The following is a 25,390-nucleotide window of genomic DNA, read 5'->3' as shown; positions in this document are numbered from 1 at the left end:
CCGGGCCGTGATGCTCTTGGCTGCTGGCTGTTGGCTCCACGGCGGCAGATGATCTAGAAGTTAGGCGCTAGACTTGCCTCAATTGTTCAAACCGCTTTTTCGTTACTTTTAGGTGCAGTTGGCAACGCGAACGCCGCTGCTTTCGTCGCTGCCGCGGTCGCCGTCGCCGTCAACGTCGCTGCCAGCGTCTCGAGCGTTTATTATAAAAAGCAAGCGCATCTCCATTGTCTAACCTAATTCAAAACGTTCGTGTACTTCGTGCGGTTGTCTAGGAAATCAATCTAGCCGAACCCCAAAGCATAAAACAGCCTCCTCTTCAACTGAGGTCCATAGTTAAGAAATCCGACCTGCGATAAAATTACCCTCCCCCGCCCGGTGAAAGTAAGAGTTAATCCAACTATCGTGGCAGACGAAGGACTGCAAATTTAATAGTGTGCAATAAACATAAAAATCCAGCAGACACTCGATCAACTCAAAAAATATACGAATAAAATAAAATAATTGACAACTCTAATAAATTCAATTCAATTCAATTTCAACTTTAGCCAGCGGCGTTTGTGGATACACTACTTTTTGCCATCGTGTGTGAACGTAAAATCGAAACTCAACTAACAATATGATGTCCTTCAAGTCGTTCGTCCTGCTTGTGAGTATTTATGCATACGTAAAACAAGGACATGTATTTCTGGGTTGGAAAAAAAGGCTAAGCCTACATAAATCAGTTGGCCAAACAAATCATATGAGATTTCGCAGGCGTGTCCTTTGGCTAAAGAGAAACTATGTACGAGTATGTATGTTATGTGTGTGGAAAGGCCAACAAGCTAAGCTTGTTATATGTCAAATTTGTTTATCGCTGGCAGGGAAAAACGACCCGTGGTCACTCAGTGTCCTTTTTCGTCCACAATGTCATTTTTCTGCTGCGGCTTTTGGGGGAACTTTAAATGAGATTTGGCAGGAAAACTGAAGCAAACTACCCATCAAACTGGTTGTTTCAAGTGCCTGGCAAACTGTTTGCTTTGCTTCACTTTTTTTTTGGTAACACTTGCCGTCAATGGCAACGAAAATGATTGCATAACTTGCCACACGTCTGCCACAGAGCCTCTCATCATCATCATCATAATCAAAAATATCCAAGTCCACATACACGAAAGTCAAGTGGCGAAGGGGCCAAAGTAACCCCGCCGAATCGAACAAATTGCAAATAATCAAAGACACTTAAGTGCTCCACTCCGCTCCGGTTAATATATACCCGTATGTACTCCTCCATGGATACGCATTCAATATTTGGCAACATCTGCGATTGCCAAGTGCCACGTAAAATACGCCCCAAATCCAAGCAATACTCCTTGATTGTTCCCAACTAAACACTCGAGTGGAGCAGAAGGCTAAAAGGTTGAAGGGCGGGGGAAACATGTTGGTAATATATGATCCCTCTCGTATTTAGGCATCATCTGAAGAAAATTGCTAACCTTTTTGTTTCCCTTCAACAATTGTAAATATATAGTGGTCCAACTTGATTTTATTTTGTAGGCAAACTTTTCTTGGCTCCTGCTAAATTGACACAAGTTTGGTTCTTCAAATTGACGACACATTGCAGAAAAGTACACTTTGTAGTTTCCTCAAAATATTTATATAATTTGTTTCAAATAGACGGTAAATTGACCCAAAAAGAATTGTGCAAGTATGAAATATTAAAGAGCAACAAAAACCTTTCTGTTACCTATAAATATGCCAGTTTGCAAGGGAAATTCTCCATACACTCACAACATTATTGTGAAATTACAGTATTGAATTCTTTTCCGGGTAGCGAAGAAGTTAACCCGCAATCAAGAGCACACTTGTAAAATTCAAAATACTTTCACTTGTTCGCCATTGTTGAAGCATTTTGAATTGCGTTTTGGGACGACGCCCTTAAGCAGGCAACAAAATAAAACCGACGCGAGTTTCGCTGGCTTGCTGCTCCTTTATTTCCTTTATTTTTTGTAACTGGGGCGTGTTAAATTGTTGCTGCGACACTTGGATGCAATGCAGGTCCAGACAGCAGACCACACCGTCTGGAATCCATCCAAGGTACCTCCGCCCGTTCCGCGTTACGTGAGCACAGAGGAAAAAATAATAAAAAAGATGGAATGGATTTCATATGACACCAAAAATTTCAAAGATGATTGAGAAAACAAATTGCATTCAAAGCGAATAATTTGCATGTAGTTCTCAGAGGTATAACTTGTTATACATTTTGTGTTCTTGATCAGGTTTGGAGTTTTTCTCCAAGTGCACTCCTCCATCTCTGGTGCGTCTGGTCTGCCAAGCAGATAACTTCCAAAAGGTAAAGCAGACGATAGCAAAGGAATAGAGTTTGAGGGCAGAGTGAATAGTGAAGAGTGAAGAGCGAAGAACTCCAGCCAGACGCGTGTAATTTGCCGCTTGTAACTTTTTGACTTTTCACCAGCGATTCCCCATTTCCCCAAAGCCGTCTTTTCTCCATTTTTTTGTTTGGCATTCATGTTTTGGCCCGATCCAGGCGAAAAACAGCAGACACGGAACCGAACCAAGCCGAAAATAAAAACCAGGAGCCCAGCCAGCACCACTTCCACATCCGCCCACCAAAAGGCAGACACTCGATAGACAAATGGCCGCTGGCCAGTCGAGTGCACGGGCTTTTGAGAACATCGGGGCGAGCATGTTTTACATGTTAATTTCAGCCGGAAGACCCAACTACCCAACTAGCCAACTACAGAGTACAGAGTATACGTCGTGCACCCACACCAACGAGTAATGCCCAACTGCTGCTGCATATTAATGGCCATGATTCCAGCTGCTCATTTTCGCACGCGAAAATTGCAGAACTGGTGGCAAAGAATCCGAGAAACGATTGCAGGCGATAGGGAGCCAGCATTGACTGCCATTCATTCGGGCACGCTTTTGAATTTCAAATGACAAACCTAAAATATTCACAGTTTGATATTTGAGTCCGACGCTGATGATGATGAGCTGGCAAAAGCCGAAAGTCGAAGCTGCAAATTCTGCATTCTGCATTCCGCATTCCACATTCTGCATTCGGCATTCTGCAAATGCTGAATTGTTGCATTCGCCGGCCGCATCGAATGGGGAATTGTGAATGCAGCCACGGGTCAATGCTGCCTCCGATTCTGATTAGAGCCGCCTGATTATGGCCAATGTATCGCATGTCTGGCTAAAAGTCTTTCATTGGCTCATCACTGCACTGCTGACGAGTCGAGTGTAAGCGATTGCCCAATGAGTGATGGATAAGTTGAGGGTATTGCAAAGGGACATTTGCTTTTTGCGGGCTGTTGCTAAAATCCTGCAAGTTATTTGCAAAAATTCGTGAGCAGAAATTTCCATAGAATAATATGCTAAAAATATAACTGCCAAGTAAATATATCTTCAGGTATCATTAGAAGTTGCACCATATTACATCTTTATATTTCTACCTCAATCTTATTTTTAATCTTTTTAAACGTTCAGCTTTAGGCAGCGTATTCCCCCATTCGTCATTTCGGACAGGCTCTACCCTTGCATTACAAATTCAATTTTAATTGAAATAATTTGGCAGATTTGCCAGATTTCGCTTGATGCCGATTGGCATTGCCTCAAAGCTGATCCGTGCTTAGGTAATTGAGCCCGTGGGTCGTCGAATGGGCACTCAGACCCATTCTTCTGCCTTGGAAGTATGCAATTTTGCGGCTTCACCGATATTTGCTGCATCTTTGTGCGGTTTTATTGTCTTTGGCAATGGCTCGAATGCCGGGGAAAAAAATCCAACCGAAGAAAACCCAAATGGCAAAAAATTAATGACGCTTGAGCAAGCGGCAAGTGCAGCAGCATACTCGTACATATATGTAGTACGAGTATTTTCAACATTGGGGCACGGGGGCTTCTGCAGGGAAATGGTAACCAGCCAAGCATTGGCGCCTTTGTGTGTGTTTGTGTGGTAATCTAATTAAATCGAAATTTCAGCTGATTACAAAAGCCCAGCCTCCGCCTCTGAATTCGCTAATTGCCCAACCAAAACCAGAGCGTCCAACGTGGCGTATGCGCAATGTGGATAAGAGGCACTTCGCCCGTTTCCCTTGGGCGAGGAATTTTTAATTGCACTATTCTGGCTGCAAGTGTTATTTCGTCGGCGTTTTTGTGGTTCTACAACAGCTGGCAATTGGAAAATTGGTTCACTCGGGTTTTAACCAAAACTCTTACATTTAAATGGCCGAGAAAAAATTCTCATTCACACAAAAGAAAAAGTTATACTTGGTTTTCATTGTACAAAAATTTTGATAGTTGTGGTGTCTGCACAACAATTTTGGCTTAAATAAAGCACACCATTTTTACTCGATGTGGCTTTTTTGTTGTACATCAAATGTTTATGTCAAAACTATTACCATAGACACTCAAAAACTAATTTAATTTATAATTTAACTATAATACCACATTGTGTCTATTTACCTCAGTTTTTATGAGACAAAAAAGCTCCCATAGAGTTTTTTATAACATTTTAAGTAACTGCGCATGAACAACTTGCAAATGCATAGTTGGTCATAATCAACTACTTGTAGTATTCGATCGAAGCATATAATTTATAAGTTTTTCTTGCCCGTTTTTGGGTATTTTAAAGGTTAATATCTCTATGGACTAGCGGGCGGCTTCAGTGCATTGAAGTGTGTTATTTAATTCGGGTTAAATAGGGTTAATATGGTGTAGACGAGGCCCATGCTAGTTTACGATCTGCCGATAAGCAGGCGAAAAGAAATTGACTTGTCACAGGTGAATCCCCAACGAAGTCCCAGTCGTGAGACAAGCTGGCCAACCTTTGAACTTTGGCATTGTCCTTGCATCCAGCGGGCACGTGACTCTGTGGCAAACAGCTGGGAACATTGGCTCCCCAAATTGCACAAGGAAAGCGAAAAGAGCTGATTGAAATCGACTGACTTGCCAACAAGTTGCAAGCTGCAAGTTGCAACAAAAGACTCAAGCGGCGAACTGCAAACTGAAAACTGCAATAAAAGTCATTTCCCATTGCAAGCTCTCTTCTCCCACCGCCGCCGCCTGCCATTCACTTGGCCCATTAACTTTTATTTTGCCAAATTTGCATTTCAATGCCCCAAAAGAGGGGGAACAACCGCACAGCAACATGCAACATGCAACAAAGCAGCAAAACCGATTCAGATGTAGATGGCGATGAAAAGGTCAACCAAATGTTTGTTGTTCTACTGAACGAGTCGCGACGCGGAGTCGTGTCGTGTGTTGCAAGTGCATGTTAATCTAACATCTATGTAGGGGACTTTTTTCGGTTGTGCTACTCTGGTAATTGCTGGGAAGCAGCTGCGCTGAGATAGCGCACAAAAAATGTGCAAAAATTCCATAAATTAAGACAACATGGCATCCATAAGTAGGAAGCCAAACCTCATCATCGACCCACGAGTGGGCGTTGCAGAATGCTGCTGGAGTTGTCTCTAGGTGCCGCCGCTCCAAAATGATGCAACGATTGTAAAATTGTAAAATCTATATGCCTCCATTCCCGAATGACGTCTTAATAATTGCACGAAAAAACAATAAACAAAATGCCATTAAAGCAAGAAGTGAAGTCAACATTTAAACTTCTTTCCCAGACAGGGGTACCAATTAAATTAATTAAATAAATGCAACTGCAGCGCCACATCCGTCCATCTGGATTTTTATGAAGTCATTTTGGCGTAAACATTTTTATTGCCCACCATAAACTGTTGCGATCCGATGTGATCGGCTTAAGCATATTAAATGCTAACCGCCCATAAATCAACTGAGCTCAGCTCCAGACACTCGAGTTTGCCATTTAAGCCGCGTTCAAATGGCGATTGTCATAAATAAATACATCTAAGCGGATCGCTGTAATTCGGCATCCGACTTTGTAAACTGGGTCGTGATCAAATGTGAGCGGGGGGAGGAAGAAGTCCGGCAAATGTGAAGATTTGCACAATTATTACCTGGCTATGGTATGCTAAACTCAGCCAGAGTTGCTGTTTTGTTGGTTTGACCTATAAAGTTTGTGGCGCAAAATCTACAACTTCTTTAGAGTTTAATCTACTCAGCTTCGTGTCCACCCACTAGCAGTATAATTAATTTAAACAATACTCACTTGATGTTCCTGGGTGGCCACTGGACATCAACTTGATGACCAGGGGGCGGACACAGCCATCTGTCTAGAACTGAGGTACATCTACACATTTGTGCTTTTCCACGGACTTCCCTAGACATGTATACACGGCTATGCGCTATGATTAATTATGGAAGCGCTCGAACAAAACTTGTTGATTTAATAAAACAAACTCAATAACTGGCAAAGAGCTCATTGCTGTAATTAACAACTCAGCCCGGCCAACGGCAGCATAATGGCCATTTAATAATAAACCGGACAAAGCAAACAATTGTTAATTTATTGGATTGTGCACGATTAATGATGCTTCAATGCGAGCCGGCTCGTGCCTTTGGATTCGAATCGAATTGGATTTGAATTTGGATTCGTAATGGGGGGCAAGATACGTACCTGCGTGCGATGAGCAATAAAATAAAAGTGCGGGCACTTGGCCAACCAAAGTCTTAATCACAGAGCGCCGTTTCTGGTAGCACCACCAGCGGAGCAAGATCAATGCCTGCCTCTCCACGGAGTCAAGGCGCCGCTGGCCACCAACCATGGCAAATGCGAAAGCCACAAACCATGGCGACGCAGGAAAACCTTCGTGGCTAATGAGCATTCTTCAGCAATGAGAACAGAACTTGGACCACATAAAGGTTGAATGCAATAGTCACAGTTGCCAAGCCCAAATGAGACCGAGTAATCGACATTTGTTAGTGGAGATTTCGATTGAATTTAAAGCAAAATAAATTAAAAAGGAAGTATATAATAATCTGTAAAATAAGAACGTGTTGAAGCAGGAACAATAATAATAATTTCTTATTTGGCCCAAAACCCGCCTTTTTAGCTAAAAAGATTTTCCAATTCATTTATTTTAATTATTACAAAATTTTGCCTGTTGTTTTATCTACTAAGCCCACCGTTGCGATCTTAAATACCCAGAGATTCGTTGCCTGATTGTCTCAATCTTTCAGCCAGACTGTTGCCTCGGTGCCTCCCCTTCTGCCAACTTTGGCTGTACCATTTGTTGCAACTTGGCTATCTGCAATTTTTGGCCACTCCATCTTCTCTATCCCTCTAACCCGCTTACCATTAAATTTCGGCTGTCGACAAGTTGCCGCAATTTATTTTGCGGCTCTTTTGCCTCTTTTATTTAATTAACACGCAAATTATTTGCCGTTATTTTATTGAAGTCGACAGTGGTTTTTTTCTTGTATTTGCTGGGCCGGCTAGAGGTAATTACATTTGTTTTACATGGACAATTGCCATTGACGTGCTTATTGGCCAGGCTTTTGTGTCTGTTGCCGCTTCGAGTTTTGTACTTGAAGAACCTGAAGGTTAGGACCACCCAGCGCGGTAATTGCGGAAACTTTAGTGGAGCTAATTAATTTAAATTTAAACCCATTTGATGGGTGAGCTAAATGTGTAAAATGCCGGTGAAAATTGCCCGACATACCTCATTAAATATATGGGAAAATTTTATTTATATTACACGGATTAAGTATGAGTATAGAAAAATTCGTTGTAACTAATACATATTTGAGGATAAGGATGTGCCTTGAAATTTTAATGCATTTCATTTTTGTACATAATACATAAATATATAATTGATGAGATGCAACCCATAAGATTTTCATATAAAATTTATCATGTGTAGAAAGTTAATCGATTACAAATTACCTCAGAAGGTGAACTGGAAACGCTGTGAGTAATGTGTATTAATATAAATATAAACACATGAATACCAAAATCGCTACATGGAAAATTAATTAAGTTTATTTTTATAACTTGCTGAAATTTGATTCCCCATTGCGATTATTGAATCGATTGAGTTTATCCATGGGAAAGCCTCGTGCAAAGCGGAATCCGGCTTTCCTTGACCAAATATGCTCCCATGTGGCTGGAGTTACACGTTCGGCCAACACGTCGTATGCGCAATTTAGCAATATGCACACACAACTAATCAGCAAACAATGTAAAGCAGTTCCCGTTCCCACCTGTATCGCTAATAATACTGATAATAATGATCAATGCCCCAAGCTTGGCCGCATAGAATATTCACTATATGTTATGTTCCGCTGGCAGTGGATAATTTAGTGGCAATGCAGCACTTCCGCAATCCGTTGCAGCTTGCACGTATGTATGTACATATGTAAATTGAAAAGTTAGCAGCAAAAAACACACAAACGAGACATTAGATGACAGGCAGTAGCCCCGCGGATTGGCCGGGCCAAGTGGTTATGGCAACTGGTTGACCGGCGGCTGTCGGCCATCTGATGGATGGCTGCAATCTGACATGTGGATGTGTCGACGAGCTGCCGTCACCATCATCCAACGTCCAACATCGTCGTTGGCCACCACCATGTGCATGTGTCAATTAGCCGTGTTTAAAGAGCGGAATCGCGGAATCGCGAAATCGGCAGCAGATCGCCACTAACCTCCGCCATTCGCTGCCCTTTTGCGGGCGATGAGCTAAACGCCTTTCGGGCACGTTCTAAATAAATTGCCGCCTCTTTGGCTCCGGCTTCGGCTTCTTCTTCTGCTTCTGCCTCTGCTTGGGATGCAGATGCTGATGCACCTGCTCCACTCCGACGTGGCTGAATGTCAGTCGCGATCTTATCGGGGCTTCTACATCCATTTGCAACCGTTCACTTTTCAATTTCAGTTCGCCCTCTTAATTTGACCTTTAAGTCACTGATATAATGTCGCACCAAATGGCCGGCTCTTACACCGCAAAAACTCAGTGCGATATTTAATAGTACATAGAAATTGCATATATACAAAGCTATAAGTAACAGCACTAAAACTGAAAACCAAGAGATAAAAACAAACATTGTGCATGGTTCAAACTATATTGAATTATTATAGAATTTGTTTGTGGCAACTTATTAAATGTCAATCCAGGTTTATTCCATGCGTAGTTAAGCTTACTAAACTGAATTCCATTCGATTGTCTTGCAGAGCTTATCCCTCGCTGCCATCAGTGCCTACGCCTACGCCCAGATCGCCCCAGGCTCCAACGCGTACCTCCCGCCCACCAAGAACGGCTACGACTACTCGGAACCCAAGACCCCCTTCGTGAGTATAGCTCCAATCTGAATTATATGGGTGGGTATAAGGCTATCTGTATGTATGTATGTGGGCATGTGGCCATGTGGCCATGTGGCCATGTAGCTATCTGGCCGAATGGCCTGGCCAACCGCCTCAAATTGAATCCCAGTCAACGGACTAATTACGGCCATCATTCTGGGAGCAGTTGCAGTCACAGGCCCAGCCAGTTGCAGAGGCAGCCAACTCCAGTTGGAGCCAGTCGAGATTTGTCGCCGCATTTATCACCCAGACTGCTGTGGCTCAACTCAATAAATGCGGCACGTCATGCTGCTGAATGTCGGCCCAAAATGATAGCAACATTTCGAATCGGTCGGTGAAGGGCTGTGGCTTTGGCAGTTGAAAATGAATGGAAGTTAACCTTTTGGAGATCCCCCCACCGAACGGCAGATCGTTGCGAAAATAGCACAATGCAGGTGAACTTCCATAACGCGAAGTTCAGCAGTTCAAGTTTTCCTAAGCTAACAATAAATACTCGTATTGCATCACTAAGTAAGGCAGAGTAATGAGTAGTATTTACACCCGATTTGAATTGATTTCATGATTCATTTTTGACTTTTCCGTTGGCTAAATGATCTGCAATTCCACAGAAGCCCGGCCCACCTGGAAGACCAGCGGCACCTGGACCTCGGCCACCAGCACCACCCGGCACTCCCCGCAACATTCCTGGCCAGCCAGCCGATGTGAGTATACGATCTTAATCCGCATTTACCGCTATCATCAAAAGATCAGAGGTGCATGGGTAACGAGCCATTGTAATGCCTTTCCATAAATCCATTTTTATTCCAATTTGATGATCAACATAATGTTCACTTGTAACGTTCAGCCAACAAGTGTAAGATCAAAGATCAGCCTGGCATCGCAGAGATACATGTCTTTATTATGATTGCTAGAAACATCATCATAACATTGGTACATTAAGATTAAAGTTTATGCTGATTTATTTCTCTACAACAACTGTGTTTATTTTATTACTGTTCATTTACATTTTAATTTCTTAATCTAAGTACTAGTGCCTTTTCATATTACTAATCATGCCCTATCCATTATCCCAAATGCAGGACCATGTCCACGTGCCCGGCATGCCGTACGACTTCGAGTACGCCGTCCAGGATCCGGAGACCGCTAACGACTATGCGCACAAGGCGTCCAGTGATGGCGACGTGGTGACCGGCGAGTACCGCGTCCAGATGCCCGACGGAAGGACCCAGATCGTCCGCTACACCGCCGACTGGAAGACGGGCTACCACGCGGACGTGAGCTACGAGGGCGAGGCCACGTACCCGCAGGGTCCGCAGCCAGGAGCTCGTGGTGGCGGCGGCGGTGGTGCCGGTGCTGGTGGTGCCGGTGGGTACAAGTACTAGGCGTTGGGTGGTGCTTCGACTGGGTCAGCTGGGGTCACATATCTTGCGAAACGTGTAAGCCTTACGATATACCAATAAAAAGTATTGATAAACTAAAGCGACCTCTGGTGTTTGATTTCCTGCACTACGGCTCCGTCAGGAGCTTTACGATATTCGAAGGGACCGAAATTGCTAGGGCTTTGGCTTAAATCGTATTCCAAGCCCTAAAACTTAAAAGTTTTAAAAAATTGAACTATAATTTTGTAAGCCTGTGAGTCTGTAAAAAAGTGTTGTTATTGCAAGCTTTTTTTTTAATGGTTAGCATATGGAAGAGACGTACTTTAAATAAATCAAAAAAATATATATTTAATTTGTATAGTAAGATTTATATAATATATATATATTATATTATTAACCTAGAGACAGCTGAAAGTAATGGCTTTTGTAAAATTCAATTATGTATATCCAACATTGAGGAAGAAAGCTTAAATCTGAATATCCTTAAAACGCCACCTTCTGCGCACTTTGCCAAGTGAATTCGAATCCGACTTATGGCCAACGTTGAACTGGATTCCTCGCGCGCTAAGTCCTCCCTGCTGGAAAGCTCCTGCTCCGGCCAACTGTCAGCGCTCGCCAGCTGGAGCAACAGATGCTCGGCCAGCTGGAAGGACACGCACGTCAACATAGTGGAGGCGCAGGCGCGGTGGCAGGTAAACAAACACCTGTGGCACTCGCGACGAGGTAAACAAGTGCTGGGCGCAGAATCGCCAAGTGTCAGGACAGGCGCACTTGGCGCCCAGAAGAGTGCGGCGAATGGCCGAAAGGGAGACTCGAGGGTTGTCCCTTTTCGGCCAAGGGATGTGGGGCTACAGAGCTTTAAGCTGGCCCAGAAACGTCAAAGAAACGTCAAAACGGCCACGACAATGTAGAGAGAAAAGTTTTCGCTGGCCAACAACACACACACACGGAAAAGTGCTGGGTCGCGCGAGAAAAACTGTGAAAAATTCATTTAAATAATTGGAAAACATTCAGCAAATACAATGCACAGTGCTTGAGCGACGGCGAGACTTGAGTAGCATCTGAAGGGATCAAGTGAAGACGCGGGTGGTATGCTACCGGATGGCCAGGGCAGGTGGCCAGAACCGAGCTAACGGGATATGTGGTGCAAACGTGGTGCGTGCGTGCCTGTGAGTGTATGAGTGTGTGAGTGCAGCTGCAAAGTAGGCTAAGAAAATCGCATCGCCTGGTATTTATGTCGCGCTCCCGCTGGATCGACCACCATCATCAGCAGTTAGTAGATCATTGGACTCCGAGGATAGCGCGGCTCAATCATGGCCTGGTCCCGTCTCTTGGCCTGGTGGCGCCTCTGCCTGGGCCTGCTCTCCGTCTTGGTCTGCTTGGCACCGTGCGTCAATCTGCAGCCAGCCGAGAACATCAACTACAATCTGTGAGTTTTTCCCGGGGATGAGCCTTTTTTCCAGATTAACGCCAGCATTTTCCACATCCAGCGTTCATTCGTGGGCCGACAAATTGGGCATGGAGCTGTTTCATCTGGGCGATTTCATCACCAGGCGCAAGGAGGTGCAAGAGGTGAGCTGCCGAGAGCATTTTATTGATTTTTCCGCCGCTCCGTTTTCCCCACATTCCACTCCCCCCATTTTCCATGGTTTTGAACGTGTGTGAGTGTGTGTGTGTGTGTGTGTGTTTGTTTTCTGTTCTGTTTTTGTGCGCTCCTTGTTGACGTCTCTCTGAGGCTGAGACTTCGGCTCCGAATTTGGGTTAAAGGCCGCCCGAGCGGCAATTATAAAAATTGTAAAGCACCAGCCAGATGGGAAACAGTGCGGCAGTAGGTCGAAGAGCCAATGCCCTCCAAAAATCTCTTACATTTTGGTCGTTAATTAAATGGTTATTATACGATAAAAGTACTCTCCGAATTTCTAATCATAAATAATAAGGTGTTCATTAGGGCAGAAAGTGAGCATTGGGGTCAGTAGGTCAATCAACTATTTATGGTTTGTCACTTACTTTAGTATCAGCATTTTCTTTTAATTTTTAACTTGTAATACTTATGAATAGCTAAGACTATATAGAGAAAATAATTGCAACAGTATAGATATTATACAGAATCTTTGATATTTGCAGGATTTTTATTAAGAAGAGTATCCAAATAGGCCAGTTGTCTAAAATGCTTAGCCATATCCAGATCCCATTCACCCCACATGAGGTCAGTTCGCTGTCCGGCACAGCTGGTCATTTATTTTTAGGCAGCGCAATTGGATTTACAAATTAAATGTTTCTGGCCCATGAGTTTTAGTCGCAGTAGTAGTTGTGCCAACTGCTTGTAATATTCCCTATTCCATATTCCATATGCATGTGAATGGGTTTGTCTATAGGCCCTCGGGGGCCTCTAAGCCTGCTTAGCTGGGTGGCTCCGCATATAATTTCGGGGCACACGTACTTATGGGATGGCAATGGGTTGGTGGAATGGTACCATTTTTCTTCCGACATTCTGTTAATAAATGTGGTTGGTTTTCCAACAGAGTTTCAAGGATGCAAAGGTCGTTTCGCGCAACGGCGCATCTATCGTCGATTCGATGGCCAAGGAAATCGAAATGATGATGGATCTGAAAGTCAGTGCCGTGAGGGTAAGGAAAGCCACGCATTAATGGACAGGAAAATGCTCTAAATAACAATATCATCCCTAGCGAATCATGGACACGGCTGAGAACACGGCGTTGTCGCACCAGAACGACATGGCGGACAAGATGTTCTCCTATTACAATGCCAAGGAGATGCTGGAGCCCGGCGATCCGGTACCGCCCATTCCCACCCCGGCTCCCGACATGGATAAGGATATTGGGGAGCCGCTGATCTACGTCCAGCCGAAGGTGGTGGTACTGGAACCGCGTCCGGAATTCCACAACACTCCGGTCAACTTCAGCGTTAGCTCGGTCCACGTGCCGGTCAATGTGTTCGATCGAGGTTTGGAATGATTATCATCATTATAATCCGTATATCTCTTCTCTCCGCTCTACACCTGTCTCTCTCACTCTCTGTATTTATCTCTCTTTTGCTCTGTGTAATTGCAACTGCATTTCCCGCCTTTGTGTGTTGCTTTAACCAACGACCCTTTTCCTAATTGCTATGCGATCGAGTTTGGGGATTTAGAACTGTTTGGATTCATTTACATACAGATTTAAGATAAAAAAGTTTCTATTAAAGCGTTAATACCGACATTAATTTCGATATATTTAAGTTTTTTCTGAAATCAGCTCAGTTAGAAAACTAATTAGTCTTGAAAACTATTTTGTCATAAATATAAAATATTTTGATCCTTACGATAAAAGTTTCTAGCATTATACGAAAGCTCCAGACTCGATCACCAGGGTTGCATTTAATGCTTTCAAATCGAACACGAGCTTAAAACCAACGAAACACTCTTTGTCTCTGTCTAGCTGCCAAAAAGTAGAGCCTTGAAACCGCCTCTCGCTAGCTCGCTCTCTATTTATCTATCTCGCTTACTCGATCCTTAGCATTTTTCTAGCTCGCTTGAACGTACATTTTTTTTTTTTTTGATTATGCCATATAAGCTTTACATCGTAATATAAGATTATGATATGAAGCCGTAAGCTGCGCCTCCCTAAACATTTCTTTCCGATTTCCAAACTGCTTGCGTCAATGCGTGCGAGGAACGCGTGCACGCGCCAAGCAGTGCATTGCGCCGCCCGGCCCACCCACCGTACCTAATGAGCCGCCGACCTTGACCTTGGCGATCCTCCCCGGCCGCAGGCGGTGCAATGCGCATGTTGGCGACGCGCTCGCGTTTTGCGCCAGGGAATGCTAAAACTATAAAACTATGCTATACAAGTATACAAGTATAAAAGCGAATGCTCCGACACACGCGGAATGCTTGCCAAAAACCGTATAACAACCAACTTGTGCCACCAGAACACAAACCTTAAAAACCATAAAACAATACCCGAGAGCCCGTTAATCTAAAGCTAGGATTAAGTGCACGTCAGCAGATAAGGAGTACTAATCGTGTTTCCTTCAAAATTCTTCCCGTTTCTTTCGACACAACCCAAAACCAAACCAAACCAAACACAAATTTCATATTAACAATTAACACGCGGATACATGACACACATGACACAGCACCGGATGTGATAAAAGCAATTCAGTGGTCGGAGAATTTGGATCAGATATTCCGTGACAATTACAAAAACGATCCGACATTGTCGTGGCAATTCTTTGGCAGTTCGACTGGCTTTATGCGTCAATTCCCTGCATCGAAGTGGCGAAAGGACGTACCGGTCGATCTATACGATTGCCGACTACGCTCCTGGTACATGGAGGCGGCGACGAGTCCGAAGGATATTGTTATCCTGATGGATGGATCCGGTTCAATGTTGGGACAGAGGCTAGATATCGCAAAGCATGTTGTCAATACGATACTAGATACATTAGGTACAAATGACTTTGTGAACATCTTCACCTTTGATAAGGAAGTGAGCCCAGTCGTCCCATGTTTCGAAGACACACTGATTCAAGTATATATCGCTTTAGTTTATGTTTATCAAATTACTCTTGATTTAATGCATATTTGATTTCTTCTATCCCCACAAAACAAAAATTACGAACATCACCACCAAATCCGAAATCTCAAAACAACAACACACTCAATTGATGCCACCGATTGATATGAATACGAATACAAAACACCATCCAACCAACCAATCAACCAACTATCGAAATCCCCCAAAAAACACACATACGATACTCATCATATACAGGCCAATCTGGGCAACATACGCGAACTGAAAGAAGGGATTGATCTGTTTAGACCCAAATCGATCGCCAATTATACCGCTGCATTGACAAAGGCATTCGAGCTATTGGAAGAGACCAAGTTGAGTTCGCGCGGGGCGCAGTGCAATCAGGCGATCATGATCATTGGCGACGGGGCGCCGGAGAACAATCGCGAGGTCTTCGAGTTGCACAATTGGCGGGACCCGCCTTACAAGCCGGTCCGTGTGTTCACCTACCTCATTGGCAAGGAGGTGGCCAATTGGGATGATATACGGTGGATGGCGTGCGAGAATCAGGGCTACTACGTCCACCTCAGCGAGACCGCCGAGGTGCGCGAGATGGTCTTGAATTACATTCCGGTTATGGCCAGGCCGCTCGTCCTGGGCAGGCACGATCATCCGGTGATTTGGTCGCAAGTCTATGCAGACATCGAGGTGGGTAGTGCCCCCACCAACAAGGGGTGCCAATTACTTCCACTTCCCCTCTTCCCGTTATCGGTTAGCAATGTTTTTCCCCAACAATACCCATCTTATTTCGTGTGTAGGACACGAAAATATCCGACTATCTGTGGGACATGAACCAGTGCGAGAACCAGAAGGCCGATGTCCTCGAGTATTGGAAGGTGCAGGACAGGATGCTGGAGCCCAGCGAAATGCACCGCCGGAAGTACAGAAGAATGAAGGATGTGAGTTCCGATCTATGAATTATAAGTTCATACGTTTTTAAGTACCTAAAACAAGTGCCTCAACTATTTTGAATGACTAATTGAGCTTTCAAGTGTACATTTAACTAATAAACCTATCTTGTTTTTACCCGAACAGACCTGGAACCAGCCCTTGGACCCGAAAATGTACCAATTCATGACCACCGTATCGATGCCCATCTACGATCGGCGCGAGAACGCGGTAAGTGAAACTGACCAAAAATCGATCGAATCCCCTGGCGCGGGGGAGGCCTATCGAATCAAACTGAATCAAGCGAGTTAGCACTGCCAAATTATTAGCGGAAATGAGAGAAATAACACTGAAATCAGAATCAGCAGCCGCCGAAGCAGCGCCGAATTCATTTTGCCCCCAAAACTCATTACGATCGAAGCAAGAAATCGAAATACAGCAATCCAATCTGAACCTATCTATGTAACAACTCACTTTAAACTACTACTACTATTACCACTACTGTATTAATAATTTATGCGTTATATATATATATATAAAACACTACTACCTACTACTACTACCAAACTATACACAACTATACCACAGAATATCACCGAAGAAGTTTTAATAAATGAAGCACTCTGGGAATTGCAAACACGTGAGGTACAAACTATAATGCCAAATTCTAACAAATAACAATCAAAACCAAACTTAATAAATTTCGAACGAAATTTTTGCGTATAACGTATTTACTGCCCTTGATTAAAGTTTTATATACGCCAATTACCAATTAATTGCATTTCGTATTGAGCTCTACCTATATACTCGTATATACATTATTCGTATATATATATACATATACTCGTATATATCAAATAAAGTAAACGATTTGTTATACTTTGCGCTACATACATGCATACCTAATCCATATTTAACCGATATATACTATAACTAACTATATAACTACTATAACTCGTATATAAGTCTAGCTAATATGGTCTAGGACCATGGCATTCTTTAGCAACCTTTTGACATTATAGTTGACCACGTACTGGGTTCAACCCACAAAATCGAAACCAAATCCAAAAGTATTCTCATGTAATAACGAAATCAATTCGAATTGGTCCAGTATTTATCGATATATAGATATTGATTTTCTTTATATAACCGTACTCGTAATATTATGATACTTATTATAAACAATTATCAAATTATAGCTATGCCTAGTTGATTACTTAACGTATACTCGTAAATAGAACATTTTATCTAGCATTTTGAGTAGTAGAATTTTCCATTTGTTGTTTTAACCAAGAAAGATTGGGTTAAGCCGCGATCGTCTAGACTCTGTATTAACATAGTGCTAATTGGTAGTCCCGCCCTCTCCAAAAATTAAAAAATATTAATACAAAAAAAAACAAAAAAAACACCCCACCCGCTCCCATAACAAATAAATGTTAGAACCCATTGATGTTTAGTAAGTACAATCATTGACAAGGCGAAAAGCTAAAAAAAATCGGAGTAATCCTAGGCTACTGCTGAGGACCTATAGAGCACACAAGAACAACCACAACAGATCAACTTCTAAATATAAATATAAACCCAAGACACATCTCTGAGCCTCCCAAGCGAGAGGACCCGATTCCGCTGGAGTTTTTATACCCTTCCGCTGGACAGGATATACATATGTACTTACATACGTGCGAGTATGTAGATGGTAGGGATGTAGATGGTAGCTAGGATGGCAGGATAATTAAGAGCACCCCGCCGCCGCGCTTCCCGCCCACCGCCACCGCCACGCCTCCAAGTCCACCCGCCCCTAGAATAACCCTACTTAAGTTGCTTTCGTTCCTAGAAATTGATTTATTAAATACTACAAATACGAATTCACAGCTCATTAATCTAACGACCGATATAAATCCGGCTGCGAAAATAAACCTTCAAGTTGTGAGTAAATTGTATCTAAATCAAACATCAAAAATCAATACCAAAACCAACAGCAAAATCTAATAAAATGCAAACGCTCATCCTAAATTTTTTCCACTTTCGTTTGTCTAAGCCGCATGCGTGACTTGATCGAAATTGTTTGTTGCCTTTTCATTTCCACCTGATTTCATTGAGCACTGAGAAAATTTGATAACCTTATTTCCCTACGTTTTATGTATTGCCTACTATCCATGCCACCAAAAACCCCGCCCTCAGCTACGATGCAATATGATTATGATTTAATTAGACTGTCCGATCAAGTGCTTGGTACTAACCCGAATGATTTGTTTCTGCAATCCTAGACTAAGAACTCTCCGGCACTTTCTCTCTCTCTGTAACTGTGTGTGTTAAGCTTCGCTGAACGGACACTTCAGAACTGAACGATCGCTGATCGAACTGAACTCCTTGTGTGTCCCTACCTCTGTAGCTCTTTATCTCTTCGGCATTTGGTATCTTGTAGATTTCCTGCCACCACCCAAAATGATATTGTGAAGGGTATAAAAACTGTGAAAATGTACACACTGCCAAACACACACGCCGAAACACACCGAAACACCAACAACGCAAACAAACACGCACAACTGTACTTCTTTGCGAAGAAGGCCCCCTCCACACGTGTAAACAGCTTCTTTCACACATTTTCAGTTCACAACCTCCCCCGAAAACCCAAGTTTTTGAAAAGAATATTGTAAATTACACTCTCTGTCCATATTGTTTTCTGGTTCTGCGAACCTTTCTTTGATCTTAACCAAGCTTTAGTTAAACATTTCGTTTTACACTGCCTCCCAAAACTCAACGCTCTCATACGCTCTTAGTACTACTCTGCTAGCCATGTAATTAGCCGCTAAAAAACAGAAAAACGCTTAACTAAATTCTTTGTAAACATCAATACAAGAAAACAAAAAGCAACATAAAAAAAAAACCAAAATATTAATATACAAATCTTTGAAATCGACTTTCTTGACTGTACTCGTAAGTTCTTGCGTAGTAACGATGCTTCTCATATTTGCATTCGACATTGTTTTCGTTTTTGATTTACATCTTTGTATTTTACTTTGAGATGCCTTAAGGCGTTTTGTACTAGCAATGCCATTTATCGAATTCAAATTTCAAATTCATTTTCCAGTATTTGATTAATATGCAAAACCTAAAAATTAACTACCATTCTCTGTACTTGTAAAATTTAAAGTCCAACTTGTGTATATGTTTCGTTTTCACTCACTTGACCCGACACCTCTCTAAATATATATCTCAAAACTTCTCACGCACAGACTAGGATTGCGAATATATTGGGCGTGGCCGGCACGGATGTGCCCATTAATGAAATCAAAAAGCTGCTGTCGCCGTTCGCGGTAAGTTGGGATTACTTCTAGTAATCTAGAAATAAATCTCATTTACTTCATATCTTTATTATCACATTTAGCTCGGCGTGAATGGCTATGCGTTTATTGTAACCAACAATGGTTATGTACTATTCCATCCAGACTTTCGTCCAGTTGTAAGTGAAATGTCTCGAAATCCTAGGCATAAAACGTTTTCAATAATCCATTTCTTTTCGAGTACAGTTCCAAGGCTACATATTAAAGCCAGCATACAATAGCGTTGACATGATTGAAGTCGAGCTATTGGATGACGATCGGCCCGCCAGAGACTTTAATCCAGTGCTGATGACGGTAAGCCCCTTGAAGACTTCCTTAGTATTCTTCAATAACTTACGTTAAATTTTGTACTCAACAGATAAGAGATTCTATAATCAATCAATCGACAGGCAGCAAATGGATGCTGGTCAAAAATCATTTCGATGATATGGTAAGAGTTATGCATATTAAGTTCCAGTAATATTCTGATGTATGTTCTTATATAATCTGCAGAAACGGGTGGCACGCATTAAGCGGCAATACTACTGGACGGCCATTAAGAAGACTCCCTTTACTCTGGTCATTTCCTATCCGGAGCAATACGGCGTCAGTCACATGGACATCCGAGCTGACCAGGAGATTCACCGCATTAGCATAAAGGGCACCAACTTGCGCAGCGTTTTCAGTGGCAAGCGGTGGAAAATACATCCCGATTGGTGCGTTAAAAACAACAAAATTAAGCTGCGTTCAATCAATAAGGTTTTACGATGTTTTTAGGCTATTTTGCAAGCACAGCAACCGGACATTCAAAACGCCAGAGATCGAACTGCTGTACTTTCTCGAGCGTATGTCTGAGCCTGGCTGGCGATGGCCGGGAAGTCGGAGTGCAATGCCCCCGGAGCACGCGGCCGCCATGTTCTGTAAGTATATAGTAGCCCTCATCCACTTCCGGTTAGATCCATTTCCGATACTCGTACTCCTACTCGTACTCAAATCGATCGCTTCGATAAGCCGCCGCTTTCCCAGACTCTGTTATGCGTTTTTGTGTTCGATGTGCGAAAATTACGATTGCGATTTCAATGTTCATGCAAATTCACAGCTAACAACTCATCAACCGGCCGTTATCCATCAATCAATGAAAAAGAAAGCTACTATTGTGAGTAACGAATATCAAAAGTCATCTTAGTCACAGTTGTGCACCCACGAAAATTACAAATTAATCAATCACACTCAGCTCAGTCGCACTCAGTAGCACCGTTCTCGTTTCCGACCTACGCACCTGCACATCCGGCGGAAATGCCCGATAAATGTAGTCTGATCCCAGCTCAATTTCAAAACTCTAGACCCAAATTCTTCACAATTCCCCTTATGATTAAACATCGATCAGAACTATGGATCGAAATGGAGGCTTTGCAAAGTTAAAGGCCAACACCAAATTGATTGGGCCACCAAAAAACCTCCTTTACTTCTATAAGTTATAATTTGAATTAGCAAGTAGTTTCTGTAGTTAGCTGCCGAATTTGCACTCAAATCGTTGCATGTCACAGAGGACTTTCTCATTGTTTTTGTATTTACTATACACTATGCTCACATCAAGCTAAAAGTTAGCAATAATGGTTGAAGAACTAGAGCCAGTAATGCCACTGCAACCAGTATCTAACCATGTTGCCCGCTCACTTTGGACTCTTTTGACGCTGTCCATTTGATTTTCAGGCGATAGGCAGCTGATGCAGGCCCTGGTCTTCGATGCCCGAGTGACCGGGTGGTTCTCCAACAATACCAGCTTTAACTCCAAGGATGACAAGGGGTAAGTGGCGGGGAGCGAGGATCTTGGGGATTGGCTTTAAGCCAATGCTAGGCTTGACTCGTCAGACACCTTCAGTACAGTCAACGCCATGCACTCGAGTTTACGCACCGGAAATGCAGCACATATTAACCGTTTTTTATTTCTGTGTACGCCCTTCTTTTCTCACTTTTATTTGCACTTTATACCGATTCTTTGTGTCGTCCTTGTCGCTGTCGCTGAATGTCTTTCTCATATTGAATTTTTGCACCCAACACTCTAATACAACTCTACTATATTAAATATGTATTTGAACTCTTGAATATCCCCGCAACGTGATACCACAAAACATAATGCCTCTCCATTATGAAATACCAAACCATTCAAACAAATCTAGCACAAGCGCATCAAGCCCAATAGCTGTTCTAATGGGTTTGCTGCCAAGGTAAACCACAATCAATTTACTTTGATACTCAGTCCTGTTAACTAGTCTAAGTTCAACCTACTCATTGCTATTTGCCACATTAAGCTGTTCGGCTTTTCTAACTGTTTAACTCAATGCATCTGTTTGCGCAGAAACGAATTCAAGCAGCGTTTTGGCGTCACCGTCGCCTTTTTGGCCACCCACAGTGGCCTCACCCGCTGGCATGAGTTCCACTCGAATGCTGCCGAGGAATCCGGAGTCGGGTGAGTCGCGGAAACCCCGCTGTACTTTTGACGGAAATTAAAGCTAATGGGAGTTCCACATGCAGCGAGACTTTTAGCCAAAATAACACGCGGGCCATCGATGAGATTTGGTACAAACGCGCCGTGGACCAACATTTTGTGCGGGAGGAGAGCTTCGTTTACTCCGTGCCCTTCGATGCGGGTGGTAAGTTGAGATGTACATCATCGTACGTGCTAACAACATAATCACACTTGACTTCCCCACTGCAGAGAGCAACTCAGAGATCCTGGTGACCGCCAGTCATGCCGTCTTCCACAATGAGGGCGGCAAGACGGCACCGGCGGCCGTTGTGGGCTTCCAGTTTCAGCACTCGGCGCTCTACAAACTCTTCCACAACATCACCGGCAATGTGGGTCAGACTACCTTACTTTGAGAATCCTACTTATAATCGGTATGTTTATATAGGCCTGTGCCGTGGATGACAAAGACTGCTATATACTGGACAACAATGGCTATGTGATCATTTCGACGAGGGTCCACGAGACGGGGCGATTCTTTGGCGAGGTGAACGGAGCGATCATGAAGCGTCTGCTGGAGGAGAATGTCTACACACAGGTCACCGTTTACGACTACCAGGCGGTGTGCTTCGAGTCCAAGAACGATAACAACGCCTCCAGCATGCTGCTATCGGTAGGAATGGTTGACTGGATCACATGGATCATTTATTTTAGTTTATTTCCAATGCAGTACAAATACAAAATGAATATCCCTTGGTAATAACATTTTTCTTGTAGCCACTGTTCCATCTGCTGCGCGTGGGCAAATGGCTGCTGCATACGGCGCTGTGGTATATTGTACAACTGTTGCAGTGGGCTCCCGGAGTGTCCAGCCACTATGCGGACATGTACGGCGACTCCAACGACACGGAGCCACCGCCGCCGGAGCCGCATCCGGAGCACCATGGCCGCAACGGCAATGGGCATGGGAAGAAGGACGATGAAATCTGGCTGCGCTACTTGACGCTCCATCGCACGCGGCTCAAGGCGTGCGACATGAAGCGCGAACTGTACACGCTGTTCAACGAGAAGGACAACGTTGTCTACAATATGACAGCCCATGCATGTGAGCGGCCATTTGTCGTCCTGCCCATCCCGTTCAGCAACCTCATCCTGCTGGTCATCGACCAGCTCTGTCCCAGGGACGGATCCGTCGTCCTCACGGTCAACCCGCAGCCGATCGACTACCACCTGTCGGTCAACGACTCGCTGGCCTGCTATAAGCAGGCTCGGGAGTTCAACCGCATGCGACCCACCAGCTGCATCAGTCGGCACGCGAACGTAAGTCCTTCGGGGTCCTTGGGGGTCCTTGAATCCACGGGTGGTCGGTAGAATTTGGGCAATCAATTAGGGTAGTGCCTGGGGAAGGTGCTTCATATATATTGGGGGTTCCACTGACACACATAATCAGAAATCTATTTTTACCACAGATGGTACCTGTATTCATTAGAAAATATATTGTAGTACCTGCTAAAATTATACAATAACCAATAACAATTATTCGTATGGTATGACAACAATCTAACAATTTATATAAAAATCGGGGTCACCATAAGCTTACCTTCAGTCAATGATCTTACATTGGCAAAATCGTATATTGCTTTCAAATTAAATATTCCATATGACAGAAACCTCTGAAAACGACCGTAAAGTACCTTCCCCAGCAGCAACCGACATATTTGGGAATCAATGCCCCTGACCACCTGACCTAATTCACTTACACCTAATTCCCATTTCCCATTCCAGGAGAGCGGCATCAAGCTGTGCGGAAAGGCCTGCTCCGTGTACGCGAATCTGGGGCTGCTGCTCCTCTGCCACATACTGAGTCGCTGGCTGTAACGGCGGATGATGGGTTTAGCTTAGATCTAGGCAATATGTTTTTGTATTATATTCGAAGGGCAATTCAGGAGGTGGTACATTTTTTACTCTAACGCTTGAGCGCAGTTCAATATTTTTGGTCACCTAGAGAAACTTTTCCAAATTAGTTGTTAAGTAGCTAAATACGAGTAACCGTATCCGTATCCGTATCCGAATCCGGAACCGGATGCGCATCAGCGAACGCGGACAGTGTGTGCCGCCTATGACGGACTGGGCGCAGGGCTTAGTGTAGACCTTCCAATAGACAGGACAAAAATATATTTACTGCATAAACATATGAATATTATATATATTGTATAACTGAAAATTCCAACAACGGCCTTAAACGACTTGCAATCTTCAAGTAAGCTGAATGCAAAGCGCTGTCATCCAGGCGACAAAACTTATGGCACACACTGTACCCAATGCCGACTACTGCCCATGTTTATGTGTGCTTGTGTGTGTGTGAGTATGTGTATGTGTGGGTGTATAAATGTAGAGTGTGTGTGAGATTTAGTCCTAATCTAAGAAGGCCACATTTGTAAGTAACACCTAGCTACGAGTTTATGTTTAAAGAACGGATCAAGAAACCTATCGGTAGAGGCGAATAATGGAACCATTTAATTATATATACACACTCATACGATAATACGATATATACCTACGAGTACGCCCGGTACTGTACATGCTAACTAATTTAAGTAGCTTTTGTATATTTGCTTAGCCTAGCCCAGAGAAAAACTAACCGAAAGTTCAGCCTCGGAGCCTTGGAAAACGACGTGCATACTTTTATAGACATGCGTCAAAAAATGTTGTAGGCCACTCAAGAAGAGCAACCGAAACGAAACAAATTACGAAGCGAAAATGAAAATGAAAAAGAAAAAGAAAACCGATCTAATGGCATTGTTTTTATATATACACTGATGATGACGATACCTAGCATTACCCACAAGTACCTACATATATGAGAAATACTTTTTATTACTAACTACTTGATACGAGCCACAGAACTGAGCCGAGGTCAGAGACGAAGAAGTCAGAGTAAAAGCAGCAGCATCTAGCGGCTAAATTATTAATAATACTACACTTAAACATTGACTAGTTGAAATTTACCATGACAAACTATCGTACATACATCTAGACAAACTCTCCTCCGATCGGAGCCGAACTCGCTAAGCTTTAGCCCCACATTTTCCCATGGTAGTGTAATCAACTTGTGCCATTCGAACTGCCTAGAATTTGTTATTAACTATTTAATATGGAACTCCAGAGCGCCGTTTCAGATGCGACTATCTAAAAATCGAGAAATCCTCTCGCAGGTTGTTTCACTCCCTCTACCCTCTATTCATTTTGTACATTTCGATTGAAAGTAGGGTAAAGCAAATCTCAAACTATACCAAGCTTGCAGGCGCCTCTTCACCAGAACATTTAGCCCGAGCTCAAGTTTAAACTCTCCTCACAAACAAACGAAACAAAAGAAACAAACACATTCGCTGGCAGCCACAATTGTAATACATACATAAACATATTTCGAATTCAATCAAATACAAGTAAAACCATTTGTCTAATGTGCTAAAAGAAGAAACTGATAATAAACACAACATAATTTCGAAAATCAAACTCTGAGCGATTGTTTTGCTGGG

At 43.2% G+C, this 25,390-nt stretch overlaps 2 protein-coding genes across 9 annotated transcripts; both read left to right on the top strand.

Moving 5' to 3' along the window:
* Positions 1-221: 221 nt before the first annotated feature.
* LOC6529911 (cuticle protein 19) lies at positions 222-10,696 on the top strand. Its single transcript, XM_002090832.3, has 5 exons — positions 222-381; positions 546-646; positions 9,089-9,205; positions 9,826-9,918; positions 10,297-10,696. Exons 2-5 carry the CDS (start codon positions 617-619, stop codon positions 10,597-10,599), a joined length of 543 nt encoding a protein of 180 aa, XP_002090868.1. The 5' UTR covers positions 222-381; positions 546-616; the 3' UTR covers positions 10,600-10,696.
* An 816-nt stretch (positions 10,697-11,512) lies between these two features.
* On the top strand, positions 11,513-25,367 carry LOC6529910 (voltage-dependent calcium channel subunit alpha-2/delta-3). Of its 8 annotated transcripts, none has more exons than XM_039373312.1 (24): positions 11,513-12,025; positions 12,087-12,168; positions 13,119-13,223; positions 13,284-13,560; positions 14,734-15,128; positions 15,372-15,821; positions 15,932-16,072; positions 16,209-16,292; positions 17,934-17,987; positions 19,298-19,378; positions 19,450-19,524; positions 19,592-19,699; positions 19,764-19,835; positions 19,898-20,100; positions 20,162-20,304; positions 20,484-20,540; positions 21,098-21,191; positions 21,565-21,612; positions 21,744-21,854; positions 21,920-22,038; positions 22,104-22,243; positions 22,300-22,524; positions 22,629-23,171; positions 23,637-25,367. In XM_039373312.1, the coding sequence occupies exons 1-24, from the start codon at positions 11,910-11,912 to the stop codon at positions 23,727-23,729; spliced, it is 3,816 nt and encodes a 1,271-aa protein (XP_039229246.1). In that variant the 5' UTR covers positions 11,513-11,909; the 3' UTR covers positions 23,730-25,367. The 8 variants fall into 8 exon arrangements, with proteins under 8 accessions (XP_039229246.1, XP_039229245.1, XP_039229248.1 ...); XM_039373311.1 differs by lacking the exon at positions 17,934-17,987 and adding an exon at positions 16,650-16,706; XM_039373314.1 differs by lacking the exon at positions 17,934-17,987 and having other exon boundaries at positions 11,514-12,025.
* Positions 25,368-25,390: the final 23 nt, after the last annotated feature.

The sequence above is a fragment of the Drosophila yakuba genome, chromosome 2R (genome assembly GCF_016746365.2).
Source record: "Drosophila yakuba strain Tai18E2 chromosome 2R, Prin_Dyak_Tai18E2_2.1, whole genome shotgun sequence".
In the NCBI taxonomy this organism is placed as follows: domain Eukaryota; kingdom Metazoa; phylum Arthropoda; class Insecta; order Diptera; family Drosophilidae; genus Drosophila; species Drosophila yakuba.
Note: the sequence above shows the minus strand (reverse complement) of the source record. Positions and strands in the feature narration are given on the sequence as shown.